Here is a 13,169-nt window from a genome sequence, read left to right as displayed (position 1 = left end):
ACTGTAATTAAGACAGTCCTCTACTCATGTGTTATTGGGCTTTCTTGTGTGACAGCTAAAGGGCGAGCCATCGCCATCCCAGTGGATCTGGACAGCCAGGTGAACAACCTGTTTGTGAAGTCCAACAACATCGTCCAGAAGACAGCCATGTCCTGGAGAATGTCTGCCCGCAACGCTGCCCGCAGAGACTCAGTACTGACCGCCTCGCGAGACTACAGGAACATCATTGAGAGACTGCAGGTGGGTACACTATGTGTTTGTGAGTCCGTCCGTCCTTTTAAACACACCCAACTGTATGGTTTACGTGTCTCTCTCTCTCTCTTGCCCCCCCCGTCTGTAGGACATAGTGTCGGCTCTAGAGGACCGTCTGCGTCCATTGGTCCAGGCTGAGCTGTCTGTCCTAGTGGATGTGCTGCATCGGCCAGAGCTGCTCTTTCCTGAGAACACCGACTCCCGCAGGAAGTGTGAGAGTGGCGGATTCATCTGCAAGTACGTGTGTTTAAACTTAACAATCCCACCCCCACCCTAAACAAAGTATACAGTGCCTGGGATATATGGACATATGGTTTTATTTATTTCAATAATTTTGAAAACCACTTTGAAAACCAAATTAAAGACTGGCACATTGCCAATTCTTTATGAATGTATTTATTGGTGGGAGGAAAACATCCAACCACTTCCTTCAGCTCTGTTCAACATGATAATATAACTTACACGGTGAAGAGCAGGAAGCCACTGAAGGTGTTACAACCATTTGAATCATCATAGATCTGGTAGATTGATGGAAGCTGTATGTAGACCACATCTCCCAACTCTAACTCCAGGAGGACTGCTGCATTAGATTCTCTCCATCAGTATAACATTCAGCAGTGTTTACAGCTCTGCCCATTCTTAAACAAGCCTACACCTAAACCTTTTGAATTCATTTGACCACAGACGTGTATCTGAAGTAGTAGACTCATCTCACTAGTGCTGTAAAGAGACCTGTATCAGGACAAAACATGCAGTATGTTACGTGTACATTGTTTCATTTTGTATTTGTCATCCAATGGTTGAAATACATGCATAGTACTTTGTACCTGTAACTTGGTTGTAAGCCTTACCGACATTTGTGATGACTTTGGGGTAGATCAATGTAGTGTCACGCCACCTTTGGTCTGTCTGTGAATACAGCATCGAAGAAGAGAGCGTGCGTTGATTCCAGTTGGTCATTATTGATTAATCACTATCATTTCTACTTTCTTACCGACTTCTCTACTGACACTCACTAGTTCCCAGTCTGGCCTCCATGGTAATTGAAGTAACAAGGTTTTACATGGCTGTCACACATTACCTGCATTCCCCGTCTTCATCTCCTCCAGCTGGTACTTGATGAACTGTAGTTGAGTCTTGGTGACGCTTTGCCCCACATTCAGATCAACCACCTGGCTCTCACTGGTTTTCAGTCTGGCTTCCAAGGCCAGAACAACATTCAATTGGTAGGCCTATCTATTCACAGCTGTATTAGTTTAATAATAATATCACATAGAGTATTACTATCATATCATCATGTTACCTGTATTCCATGTCTCCAGCTCGTCCACCTGGCTCTTATAGAAGGATAGTTCAGTCTTTGTGACACTCAGCTCCTCTCTTTGCTCGACCAAAATGGCTCCCATGTTGTGCACCATGTCTCTAAGGTGTTTCAGCTCAGTCCAGAAATCAGATGTGGTGGTCGTCTGTGTCGGTCTCTCCCTCAGCCCAGGCCCCAGACACACACAGCAGCAACACCAGTGGAACTACAGAAGCCCTCATTCTGACAACACTGTCTGGGGTTCATTTTTATACAGTACCTCAGTCATTGCGTACGATCAGTCAATACCTATATTTGGTGACACAGTTGTGTGAGGCCAAGGCCTTCAAAAAGAGAACATTTGTGGATAAGATTATTGGTCGTGGGAAGAGTGAACCTGTTATTTATCATGTGTCTGCATGAATTAATATTTTCTCCTGACGGACTTAGAAAAATTAGACACTAGACAGAGCAGGTAAAGAAGTCGGATGTGGAGGTCCTGGCCTGGTGTGGTTACACATGGTCTGCAGTTAGTGAGGCCAGTTGGATTACTGCCAAATTCTCTAAAACAACATTGGAGGCGGCTTATGGTAGAGAAATTAACATTACATTCTCTGGCAACAGCTCTGGTGAACATTCCTGCAGTCAGCATGCCAATTGCACGCTCCCGCAAAACTTGAGACATTTTTGAGAAGTAAGCTTTTTGTGCGTATGAAACTTTTCTGGGATGTTTTATTTCAGCTCATGAAACATGGGACCAACACTTTACATGTTGCGTTTATATTTTTGTTCAGTATACATAACATTCTGTTGGTAGCAAGAATTTTGTATAATAATTTTAATTAAAAAACTAAGTTATGAATCAAGCGTTGTTTTGTGGTTCAGTTCATAAACCATGTGCCATGGAATCAGCACAAGGAAAATCTCTTCCCAACTATTTTGCAACCTGTATGGCACAGCTGTCAACATTTTCCCTACTAAACTTATTTGAATGCACTGACTGTTAAGTTGCTCTGGTTAGGAGCGTCTGCTAAATGACATATGAATGTGAATGTGTGCACAATACCGCCACTCCAACATAGTGTCCCCCAAACCCACCCATCCAGTCAATCCTCTTGTGACCTCAACCCCATGATGCCCCCATGGTTAGTGACCCCACGGTGACCCTTGACCCTGTCTCTCCCCAGGCTGATCAAACACACCAAGCAGCTGCTGGAGGAGAATGAGGAGAGGCTGTGTATCAAAGTCCTGCAGACCCTCCGAGAGATGATGACCAAAGACCGAGGATACGGAGAGAAGGTAGGACACAAGTCACAACACGTCACAATTCACTTTACATCCAACTGCAGCCCCGGACATCTAAGAACATCTCTTTCTCTCCATCACAGTGGGATCGATGACCAGTTCTGTCTAGTGTCTAACCTTCTCTTTTTAGGATTGCTCACCTTGTAAGACTCATCAACCAGTGTCTGGGTGTATTATTTTTATTCTGATGTGATACGGAATGATATGGATCTATATAATGAATATACACACACAGTGAGCTGGGCCAAGCTAATCTAGACTGACCTCATGAATACTTGGCTGGCCAATAACTAACCTGCATGGCCCAATGAAAGCATCCATATGTGAGGACAAGCATGAAGATATACTGTAGCTCCCGATGGTCCATCTTCCTATTGGCTCAGAATGGATGGAATTCCCTCTTCTATTATACCAACACTTTTCAATCTGTCGAACACCCTTTACTATGGAACGGCATTTGGGTCTTTGCGTGTCCAAAAATATACACGTCAAATAACACTATTTGACGCGTCAAATAAGCTTTTAATTTGACACGTCAAATAACACAATTCTGTAGACCCTTTTCTGTAGACCCTTTTCCAGTATACAACACACTGACGTCACGCATAGATGAGCGCGTTTTAGTCATTTAGCAGACGCTCTTATCCAGTGCGACTTAGTTAGTGAGTGCATACATTTTTCATACTGGCCCCCTCTTGGCGGCAGTAAGAAAGCCATCACTATCTGCGGCCATTCAACATAGCCTAGATTTACGTTTTTATTACTTCTAAACAAAATAACTTTTTGGGTTTCTCATACGCTTAACATTATGTTTTGATTCTTGCTTAAACAGTCGCTAAGATTATATTTGGTTGTGATCTTTGCAAAATAACTATTTTGGATGCAGCAGTTGTTAGCCAGAATGCTAACACTAATTGATGTAGGCTGTAGCAAAAGTTAGCCAAAGAGACATTTTACTGGTTGAAGTTAGTGTTTTTTAAGTATAATGCAGTTGATTTGCGATGATGACACAAACATTATATTAAGCAGAACATTCATAAAAGCCTTAAAATCCAATTATGATCCAAAAGTAGTGTGAAATGCACTCAAAAGCAAAATGTAAATAGAGGCTTTTTTTGCTGCCGTTCTATAAGAACTCCTACTTGTTCTGCCACCAACTTGTGCGCATCGCCCTCGTGCGGCAATGTTTGTAAACACAGAAAGGTCTATTATAGAATGTTGTTAGTGCTACATTTGCAAGTGCAAGCCAAGTGCCACCACTACGATCAGTAGCACTGTCAAAGATGCTGTAAAAAATGTGTTTACAATACCGCGTTGGTAATAAGGCATTATTAGTTCGACTGATTGGGAAAACGTCTGTGTGAGCATTTGAAAAAAGATCAGGATCAAACGAGCGGGATCAAAAATGTTAGATACAGATTTTATTAGCAACTTCTGGGATAGCTAGCTAGCTTTAGTTTGATACCTAGCTAGCACCAATGCAACCAGCCTGAAAACAATGACCAGCAGAAACTGCAGTTATTTTCAATAATACTTAGCAATGATTTAGGAATCCATGTGACTAAATATTAGCTAGGCAGCCACTTGTGTTCCTATTGAAATCAAACTTCAGTTCATGAAAATAACTAGCTAGCTAGATAGTGAACTAAATCAGCTAGCCAGCTACTTAACCCTGTTCCCCCAAACTTTATAAGCATCTGGCTAATGTGGCTTGACCAGACCGGGTTATACATTGTGAAGCTAGCCACGATAAGGATTAGCCACAATAGTGGAATTTGCGGTTCGCCTACAAAATAAAAGTCCCTCTTTGAAAGGGATGCAAATGGATACAAATAGTGGAATCATGCCATATTTAGACTAGGTAATGCTAAACAAGGTTGGAGTGTTGGAATGTGGAGCAATGAAATGGGGTAACCGTCTACTCAGTGACACCCATATAACGCAACTATGAAGAGTTTACAGAAATATTTGCATTGTAGCTCTAATTGCGTGACCTACTGTGGGAAATCACCTCCCCAGTCAGCATATTGTGTGTATTGACATTCATGTTGCACTGTACAGCCTTACCTAAGGATTGTGGATCAATGAAATTTGGTATCAGTCTACTCAGTACCCAAGTGCTATTTTTTCAAATGTCCTCAGAGTTATCAGACTCCAAAACATCCACGTTGTATTGTTTTTCCTCTGGAATAGTGTTCAATACACATAGTAGATTGACTGGGACAATAAATGTGGCTCATTTCACAGTGGTTTCAGAGTCCCGAAATAAAAGCCACGACTCTAATATTTGTGTAAACTTTTCACAGTTGTGTTCTGTGGGTGTCACTTAGTAGACTGATACCCCATGTAATTGATCCACAATCCATAGGTAAGGTTGTGGCGTGAAATAAGTATGCCCCCAATGCAATTCTAAAGTCTAATATATCCACAGTGTGATTTCAACAGATATTTGTCAGTTTAAAAAATTGTATTTTGTTGAATTGATATAACATTCCAAACTTGTTTAGCATGATCTATTCCAAATATGGCATGATTTGTATATCCCTTTCAATCCCCCTAGAGTCGATTGACGCACCGATGAATCAATATACAGCAGTTTGCCCACTGACAAAGAAATTATCAGTCTATACTTTTAATGGTAGGTTTATTTGAACAGTGAAAGACAGAATAACAACAAAAAAATCCAGAAAAACGCATGTCAAAAATGTTATAAATTGATTTGCATTTTAATGAAAATCAATATTTTATCAAATCATTTCTTTATATATATATTTGTATATACATAAAGGGGTCCTAAAAATCAAATAGCTAAATGATCCATAGTATGACCATCTTAAAACAATTCCATATGTCAGGTTAGCACCCCCCAACGTCTTAGACTTTAAGGAATTAATCAAATACGAACAGTCTTATAAATTAGGGTTATTTTAGATGACACCTAACTAGATAGTTAGCTAGCCAACTATAGCTACTGAAACTGATTGTTGTTTTGCTATGTTTTTGGGGAAGAACATTGTTTGCATCCATCAGCTGTTAGCTAGCTGTTTTTCTGACCAGCACTGTCCCAGAGCAGGGGAACTGTGTCTGCACTCGTGCAGCAGCGGCAGGTGCGCGAGACAAAACTTTACCAGCATCATAGTATACATATTGGTGAAATGCTGTGACATATGAAATAGGAGTGATTAGTGTAATCAATTAGTAATAACTACGTAAAAAAGTACTGAAAGTTAAATTATGATGTGAATTGCAGTCCTATCCAGGTCCTGATTGGTTCACAAGCTTATTTGACATGTCAAATAGTGTTATTTGATATATATTTTTTGATACGCAAAAACCCAAACGACGTTCCATATTTTACTAATGAAGATATTTTGCTAAGATACACACGACATGAGTGCTTTGAATACAGTCTTTATCTACCGTCTGAATAAACTTGGTATATGTTCCCTTATGTTGTGGTGTTCCCAGCAGCAGCCTGTATCCTCCCTATGCTAACCCATCTAACCCTCCTCTCCTCTCTTCTCTTTCAGCTCAGATCCTTTAATGATGAGATGGATATGCCGGAGGTTGTCCCTCTTTTTCTTCTACTTCTCTCTCCCTCTTTCACTTGTTCTGTCAATGTGCCTTTTCCTCTTAAATGTAGGTCTGTGATTATATTTGTGGCTGTATGTGGTGGTGATTATATGTATCTGTAGGTAGTACGCCTGGGCTTGTAGTGGTAGTTCTGGGTTGCTTTCTCTGTCACCCTTTCTTTCTCACCCACTCACTCTCCTCACCCTCCCAATCAGGAAGTGAAGCTAAGTGTGTGTGTGCATTACCCAATAGTGTTGTGCTGTTCCAGAGTCCCATGCTGGAATGGCAGGCGGCCAGTGTGTGTGGCCATACCCAGTCAGTCTCTCGAAGGAAACTTTGATGGCGGTGGGGGCTACAGAAAATCTGAACTCATCGTGAGGGGCCTCAGTTGCTCACGAGTCTGCGTACCCACATGCAATTCGTGCAATTCTACACATTTTGCCATGGGGCAATTATAACACATTTCCTGCAATTCTACAAAGTCAGGAAAAACTGTGCAGTGAAATGTGTTATTTTACAGGATCCGCCATAGTAGTACAGCACCCCTGGAGCAAATTAGTGTTAAGTGCCTTGATCAAAGACAGAAATCAAAAGATTTCTCATCTTGACAGCTCGAGTATTCGAACCAGTAACCTTTCGGTTACTGGCCCAACACTCTAACCGCTAGGCTACCTGCCGCCATAAGAGGAGAGTGAGAGTTTGATAGAACTTCTGAAACTTTCTGTTTGACCTATAACATGCATTTTGGACCAGTAATGTTGGCTTCTCATGTGTGCCATTTATTTATCTTCTCTTCTTTTCTCAAATTCCCTATTAAGTTTTCCTTTCTCTCCATTCGCTACCTTTTCAGTGTCTTCCTCATTCTATGTGCAGGCTGGGCTTTCACCAGGGTGTCAGTAGGGGGCACTGTGATGGTGTATCTAGGACTAGGAAGGTGCGTGTGTGTGTGTGTGCGTGTGCGGCTGTGTCCTAGTTTTCCCTGCCTGCAAGTTGCACGATTCCTGGGCTGCTGCCAGCTCTGGGGCGATGGTTACATAAGGACCGGGACAGCTTTTTTTCTTTTTCCTGGAAACCAGCCTGCCTCTCTCTCTCTCCCTGGAACCCAGCCTGCATCTCACCCTGGAACCCAGCCTGCTTCTCTCTCTCTCTACCTCTCTCCCTCTCCCCTCCCTTCACTGATCTGTGACCTTCAGAGGTAATAACCAATAAAAGTGCAGAGGAGCTGTTTGCCTAGAGACACTGGCTTTGCCTTCGCAGGAGGGGGGTATAAGGGGGTACAGGGCCGGGGGCTATAGGGAGTACAGGGTCGGGGTGTACAGAGTCTGGGTGTATAGGGTCGGGGGCTATAGGGAGTACAGGGTCGGGGTGTACAGAGTCTGGGTGTATAGGGTCGGGGGCTATAGGGAGTACAGGGTCGGGGTGTACAGAGTCTGGGTGTATAGGGTCGGGGGCTATAGGGAGTACAGGGTCGGGGTGTGGAGGGTCGGGGGATTTAGGGAGTACATGGTAAGGGTGTACAGGGTCGGGGTGTATAGGAGGTACAGGGTCGGGGTGTACAGAGTCGGGGTGTACAGGGTCGGGGGCTATAGGAGGTACAGGGTCGGGGTGTACAGAGTCGGGGGGTACAGGTTCGGGGGCTATAGGGGGTACGGGTTCGGGGGGTGTAGGGGGTACAGGGTCGGGGTGTACAGGGTCGGGGGGTACAGGGTCGGGGGCTATAGGATGTACAGGGTCAGGGGGTACAAGGTCGGGGGGGTATAAGAGGTACAGGGTCTGGGTGTACAGGGTCGGGGGTATGGGGGTACTGGGTCAGGGGCTATAGGGGGTACAGGGTCGGGGACTATAGGGGGTACAGGGTCGGGGACTATAGGGGGTACAGGGTCGGGGACTATAGGGGGTACAGGGTCAGGGGCTATAGGGGGTACAGGGTCAGGGGCTATAGGGGGTTCAGGGGCTATAGGGGGTACAGGGTCAGGGGCTATAGGGGGTACAGGGTCGGGGACTATAGGGGGTACAGGGTCAGGGGCTATAGGGGGTACAGGGGCTATAGGGGGTACAGGGTCGAGGGGAACAGGGTCAGGGTGGGGTTGTATACAGTATATCTATCTACAGCCTTCCCTATCCACACCTGTTAAGTGTCCCTCCCTCCCTCCCTCCCTCCCTCCCTCCCTCCCTGCTGCCAGCTCTGATAACACAGCATTATGGAGGAAAGCAAGCCAGCCAACCTCGCCCACTCTACATTCTCTAGCCAACATCTTTCTCACTGATTCCTTCTCTCTCTCCTTCCTTTTTCCCTCTATCTCTTAGCTTCTTCAAAACATCCCACCTTTTCTCCTTTTCTCGCTCCCTCCTGCTTTCTCTCTCTCTCACATACAGTCCTGCAGACACTCCCACTGTGTGTGTAGTCTAAGTTAGAGGTTGTTTCCGTGGCGTGTTAGTGTTGTAGTGTGTTGGAAGGGACTGCTCACACAGGGCTGGCGCCACTCCTTTCTCACTCTACTCCAGTGAAAGTGGATCTCCTCAGCTCCACTGAGACGGAGCAGGAGAATGTGTGTGGGTTGAAATGTAGGTCACACTTAATGCACATGAACATGTACTGTTTGTTACTGTATGCACTGCTCTCAAATATGTTTGTAGGATTCTTCAATTCTGTTCCAACTAACAGGGGTGATCAGTTTGGTTCCAGCCCAGCACTAACTGCAGGTAACTGACAAAATAAAGGAAACACTTGAGTAAATGAGGGATACAAAGTATATTGAAAGCAGGTGCTTCCACACAGGTGTGGTTCCTGAGTTCCTGAGTTCCTGAGCAATTACCATCCTATCATGCTTAGGGTCATGTATAAAGATTCCCAGTTGCCCATTATTTAGGCTACCATGGCTAGAGGAAGAGATCTCAGTGACTTTGAAAGAGGGTTAAAAGGGTGTCTTTGTGTATGTCTGTTACCAGATCAAATCTAATTTTATTTGTCACATACACGTGTTTAGCAGATGTTATTGTGGGTGTAGCGAAATGCTTGTGTTTCTAGCTCCGACAGTGCAGTAATATCTAACAAGTAATATCTAACAATTTCACAACATATACCCAATACACACAAATCTAAGTAAGGAATGGAATTTAAGAATATATACATATTTGGACAAGCAATGACAGAGCGGCATGAACTAAGATACAGTAGAATATTATAGAATACTGTATATACATATGAGATGAGTAATGCAAAATATGTAAACATTATTAAAGTGACTAGTGTTCTATTTCTTAAAGTGGCCAGTGATTTCAATAGGCAGGAGCAGCCTCTAATGTGCTAGTGATGGCTATTTAACAGTCTGATGGCCTTGGGATAGAAGCTGTTTTTCAGTCTCTCGGTCCCAGCTTTGATGCACCTGTACTGACCTCGCCTTCTGGATGATAGCGGGGTGAACAGGCAGTGGCTTGCGTGGTTGATGATCTTTTTGGCCTTCCTGTCTTGGAGGGTGGGTAGTTTGCCCCCGGTAATGCGTTCGGCAGACCGCACCACCCTCTGGAGAGCCCTGCGGTTGCGGGCGGTGCAGTTGCCATACCAGGCGGTGATACAGCCCGACAGGATGCTCTCAATTGTGCATCTGTAAAAGTTTGTGAGGGTTTTAGGTGCCAAGCCACATTTCTTCAGCCTCCTGAGGTTGAAGAGGCTCTGTTGCGCCTTCTTCACCACACTGAACACTTATGGGAGATTCTGGAGCAGCGCCTGAGACAGCGTTTTCCACCACCATCAACAAAACACTAAATTATGGAATTTATTGTGGAAGAATGGTGTTGCATCCCTCCAATAGAGTTCCAGACACTTGTAGAATATATGCCAAGGCGCATTGAAGCTGTTCTGGTGTCTCGTGGTGGCCCAACGCCCTATTAAGACACTTTATGTTGGTGTTTCCTTTATTTGGGCAGTTACCTGTATCTCGATTCAACATATCGAGGGCTTGATGATTGATTGATGTTGGTTAAGTGAAGGCGAATCATGTGTGTTAGTGTTAGGCTTGAACCCTGTGGGTTGACTGGGTTCCACAGGACCAGGATAGGAAAGCACAGGTGTACACTACAGTGATTGACGGTTGAGTGAGGTATTTTATAATGTATAGTATGGACCAACCTTAGCTTGGCTACTGATAAGTGAGGCCGTGGCTGCAGAGTACACACACATTCAGATTCGTCCTCCAGCTGAGCTGGGGCCTGTGTTGCTTCTCAGTCAGTTTGTTATGTAAGGTAGTAGAGTTGGCTCCACCGCAGATTGCCAGGTTTTAAAGTCTTCCCTTAACACCTGGGCCCAGGATTTAAAGAGGAAGGCAAATCAGTGAGACGGACCTGGGCTCTGTTCAGAAGGGTGTAGCATCACAGAACAGTCAGAAACAAATGGTGTAGAGCAGATCTGATACTCATGTAGAATAGGGAATTGTATCAGCTCTATATATTACATATCCATCTGCAACATTCTGAACTATTATTTCACCTTACTAAATAGATCCCCATGGTTAACCAAGTACGAAAGTAGTTCCGGACCAGTCAATTTTTACCAAAAGAGAGTTGACACTCACCAGGAACTGGGCTGGAACTCACCTTGGCTCCAGATCTTGTGTGGTACAGGTTTGAGAAAAGCAGATCAGTTGCAGTGAAAATGACAGAGCGCAGCAGACTATTTTAATTAGGTTTCTTTGATGTCTTTATGGTGTTTGGACACAGTAGGCAGCCAAGCGGTAAACCCCAGGATCCATTTCAGTCACCAACGAATTTTAACATGACTCAGTCTCCCTCCGCCTGCTAAAACACAAACACATGGACGTGCACAGACACACACACCTAAAAAAAAGGGGAATGTTTTTGCATTCGATGTGTGTACATGTCCGTGTGTGTGTGTGTGTGTGTGTATAAGCTTGCGTGTGTGTTTCCTCTAATGTGGAAGCTGGAGATGTGAGAGACTGACAGCAGGGGCTTGCCGCGGGGAGATTCCAACTCGGTGGAACGGTTGTTGGGGAGGATGTGGTGAGCATGAGGGGTTGCTGTGCGGTCACTGTGGTCGGCCTGTGGGCGGTGTGGAGAGGGAGCATATCTGCTCTGATCAGCAGGCTGTGTAACGGTGGCTGTCTGACTTTGATGTGGTCACGGTGGGGGGAGGATGGTGTAGCCACTTCTGACTGTGACTGAGCTGCAGTAGGACAACCTCTACCCTGCCTCTGTTTCTCTACTGGGACACACTAACAGAAACCCTAACCCTAAATCTAACCCCTAAGCTTAAAATAGCCTTTGTCCTCATGGGGATGTGGGAAATGTCCCCACGAGGGCGAATTTTCCTTGTTTTACTATCCTTGTGGAGACTTCAGGGGATTTTCATTACCCACAAAGATAGAAGAGCAACCCCCCCCCCCCCCCCAACACACACACACACACACCTACAGCCTTCTGGTTCTGGTAGAGCCCCTGTGTTGTCCTGTCTGACCTGGTTTCAGGGGGACCCATGGTTGTGCTTTGTTGTGTTATTCTCTCTCTGTGTTGTTTTGGTGACAGATGGGCTCTCTAAGCTCCTGTGTGTCACTAGTTCAGTGTCCTGGTTCCCTCCTGAGCAATATTATGTAACCCCCTCTCATCCCTCCCCCTCACCCCTCCCTCCCCCATCCACACCTCTGTCCACTCCCCTTCTAGTGTTTCTGCTTCTTACGTAATTAACATGATTTCATGGGAGCCTGGTGCTACTCCAAGCAGTTGTAGCTAGCTAACAGGTATTACGAATGTAGATACTGGATTTGGATGATTCATGTGTAGCACATAGCAGAAGTGACCTGGGATCCTATACAAAATAAAAGCTCAAGTGTACCCCAATGTTTGTTTGCTCACCTCTCCAAAAGGGCAAGGGTCCATTTAAGACAGAAGACCATATATCACTTTTATTTGTGCATATCTTTATTGGACAGTAGTATTGTGGCCTACTTTGCAGAGTGACATTGGATAAGACGTTAAAGGCAGTGATTCCAGACAGTGAACTGTTGATTTTCTCCCTCACCTTTCACTTCCTGATTAATATTAATCATCACCGCTGCTGACCCCTCCCTTTGCTTTAACCCCTCCCCTCCCCTCCCTAACCTTCACACCTCCCCACTCTAACCCACAGTTAATGGCATGGCACAACCCTATGGCAGCCTCTTGCATGTTACCTTAAAGTCCATAATGAATGAAATGATTCATAATACGTTATTAACTCTGTGTCTCTGTATGTTGGCCGTACCAATGCTGTATCAGGCCTAACCCTGCGTTTGTTTCTGTTGGCCCGCTGTGCTGTACTAACCCACCTCACTGCATCAGCAGCTGGATCTCAACCAGCCACAGAAAATACTGGACGGCCAGAGGAGGGTAGGTACTAACCCTGACCGTAACATGAACACAACCATAAACCCTGAACCCCAACTAAACCTAAACAGCTGGAGGACCCTAACATGAACATGACCATGACCCTAAACTATAGTATCAGAGGAGGATAGGTAATTCTGAACCTAACCCTAACAGAAACCCCAACACTCATTCTACGATCAAGACTGACCACTGAGATTGTTAGGCTTTCACCCTAGCCTGAACCCTTAACCCATCACTGAACTCTACAGATTGTTATTACTAACCCCATTGTAGCCCTTTCCCTACAGTTGTGGTTAGCTGACTTGGTGCCCATCATATAATCATGGTTAGCTTAGTGTGTCTCTGTGTGTGGAATGGATAA

General features: G+C 44.7%; 1 protein-coding gene across 1 annotated transcript in view; it reads left to right on the top strand.

The window, feature by feature from the left end:
• Nucleotides 1–13,169, top strand: part of LOC311134346 (inositol 1,4,5-trisphosphate-gated calcium channel ITPR1-like) — a 144,099-nt gene that overhangs the window by 66,371 nt on the left and 64,559 nt on the right. Inside the window, exons 36-40 of the mRNA XM_084167995.1 lie at nt 56–240; nt 341–489; nt 2,740–2,851; nt 6,388–6,423; nt 12,761–12,808. Coding sequence (XP_084024121.1) covers nt 56–240; nt 341–489; nt 2,740–2,851; nt 6,388–6,423; nt 12,761–12,808 — 530 coding nt within the window. The remainder of the gene's footprint in view (nt 1–55; nt 241–340; nt 490–2,739; nt 2,852–6,387; nt 6,424–12,760; nt 12,809–13,169) is intronic.

This window comes from Coregonus lavaretus, assembly GCF_964263955.1.
Source record: "Coregonus lavaretus genome assembly, chromosome: 8".
NCBI lineage: Eukaryota > Metazoa > Chordata > Actinopteri > Salmoniformes > Salmonidae > Coregonus > Coregonus lavaretus.
This window is presented reverse-complemented; position numbering and strand designations above follow the sequence as displayed.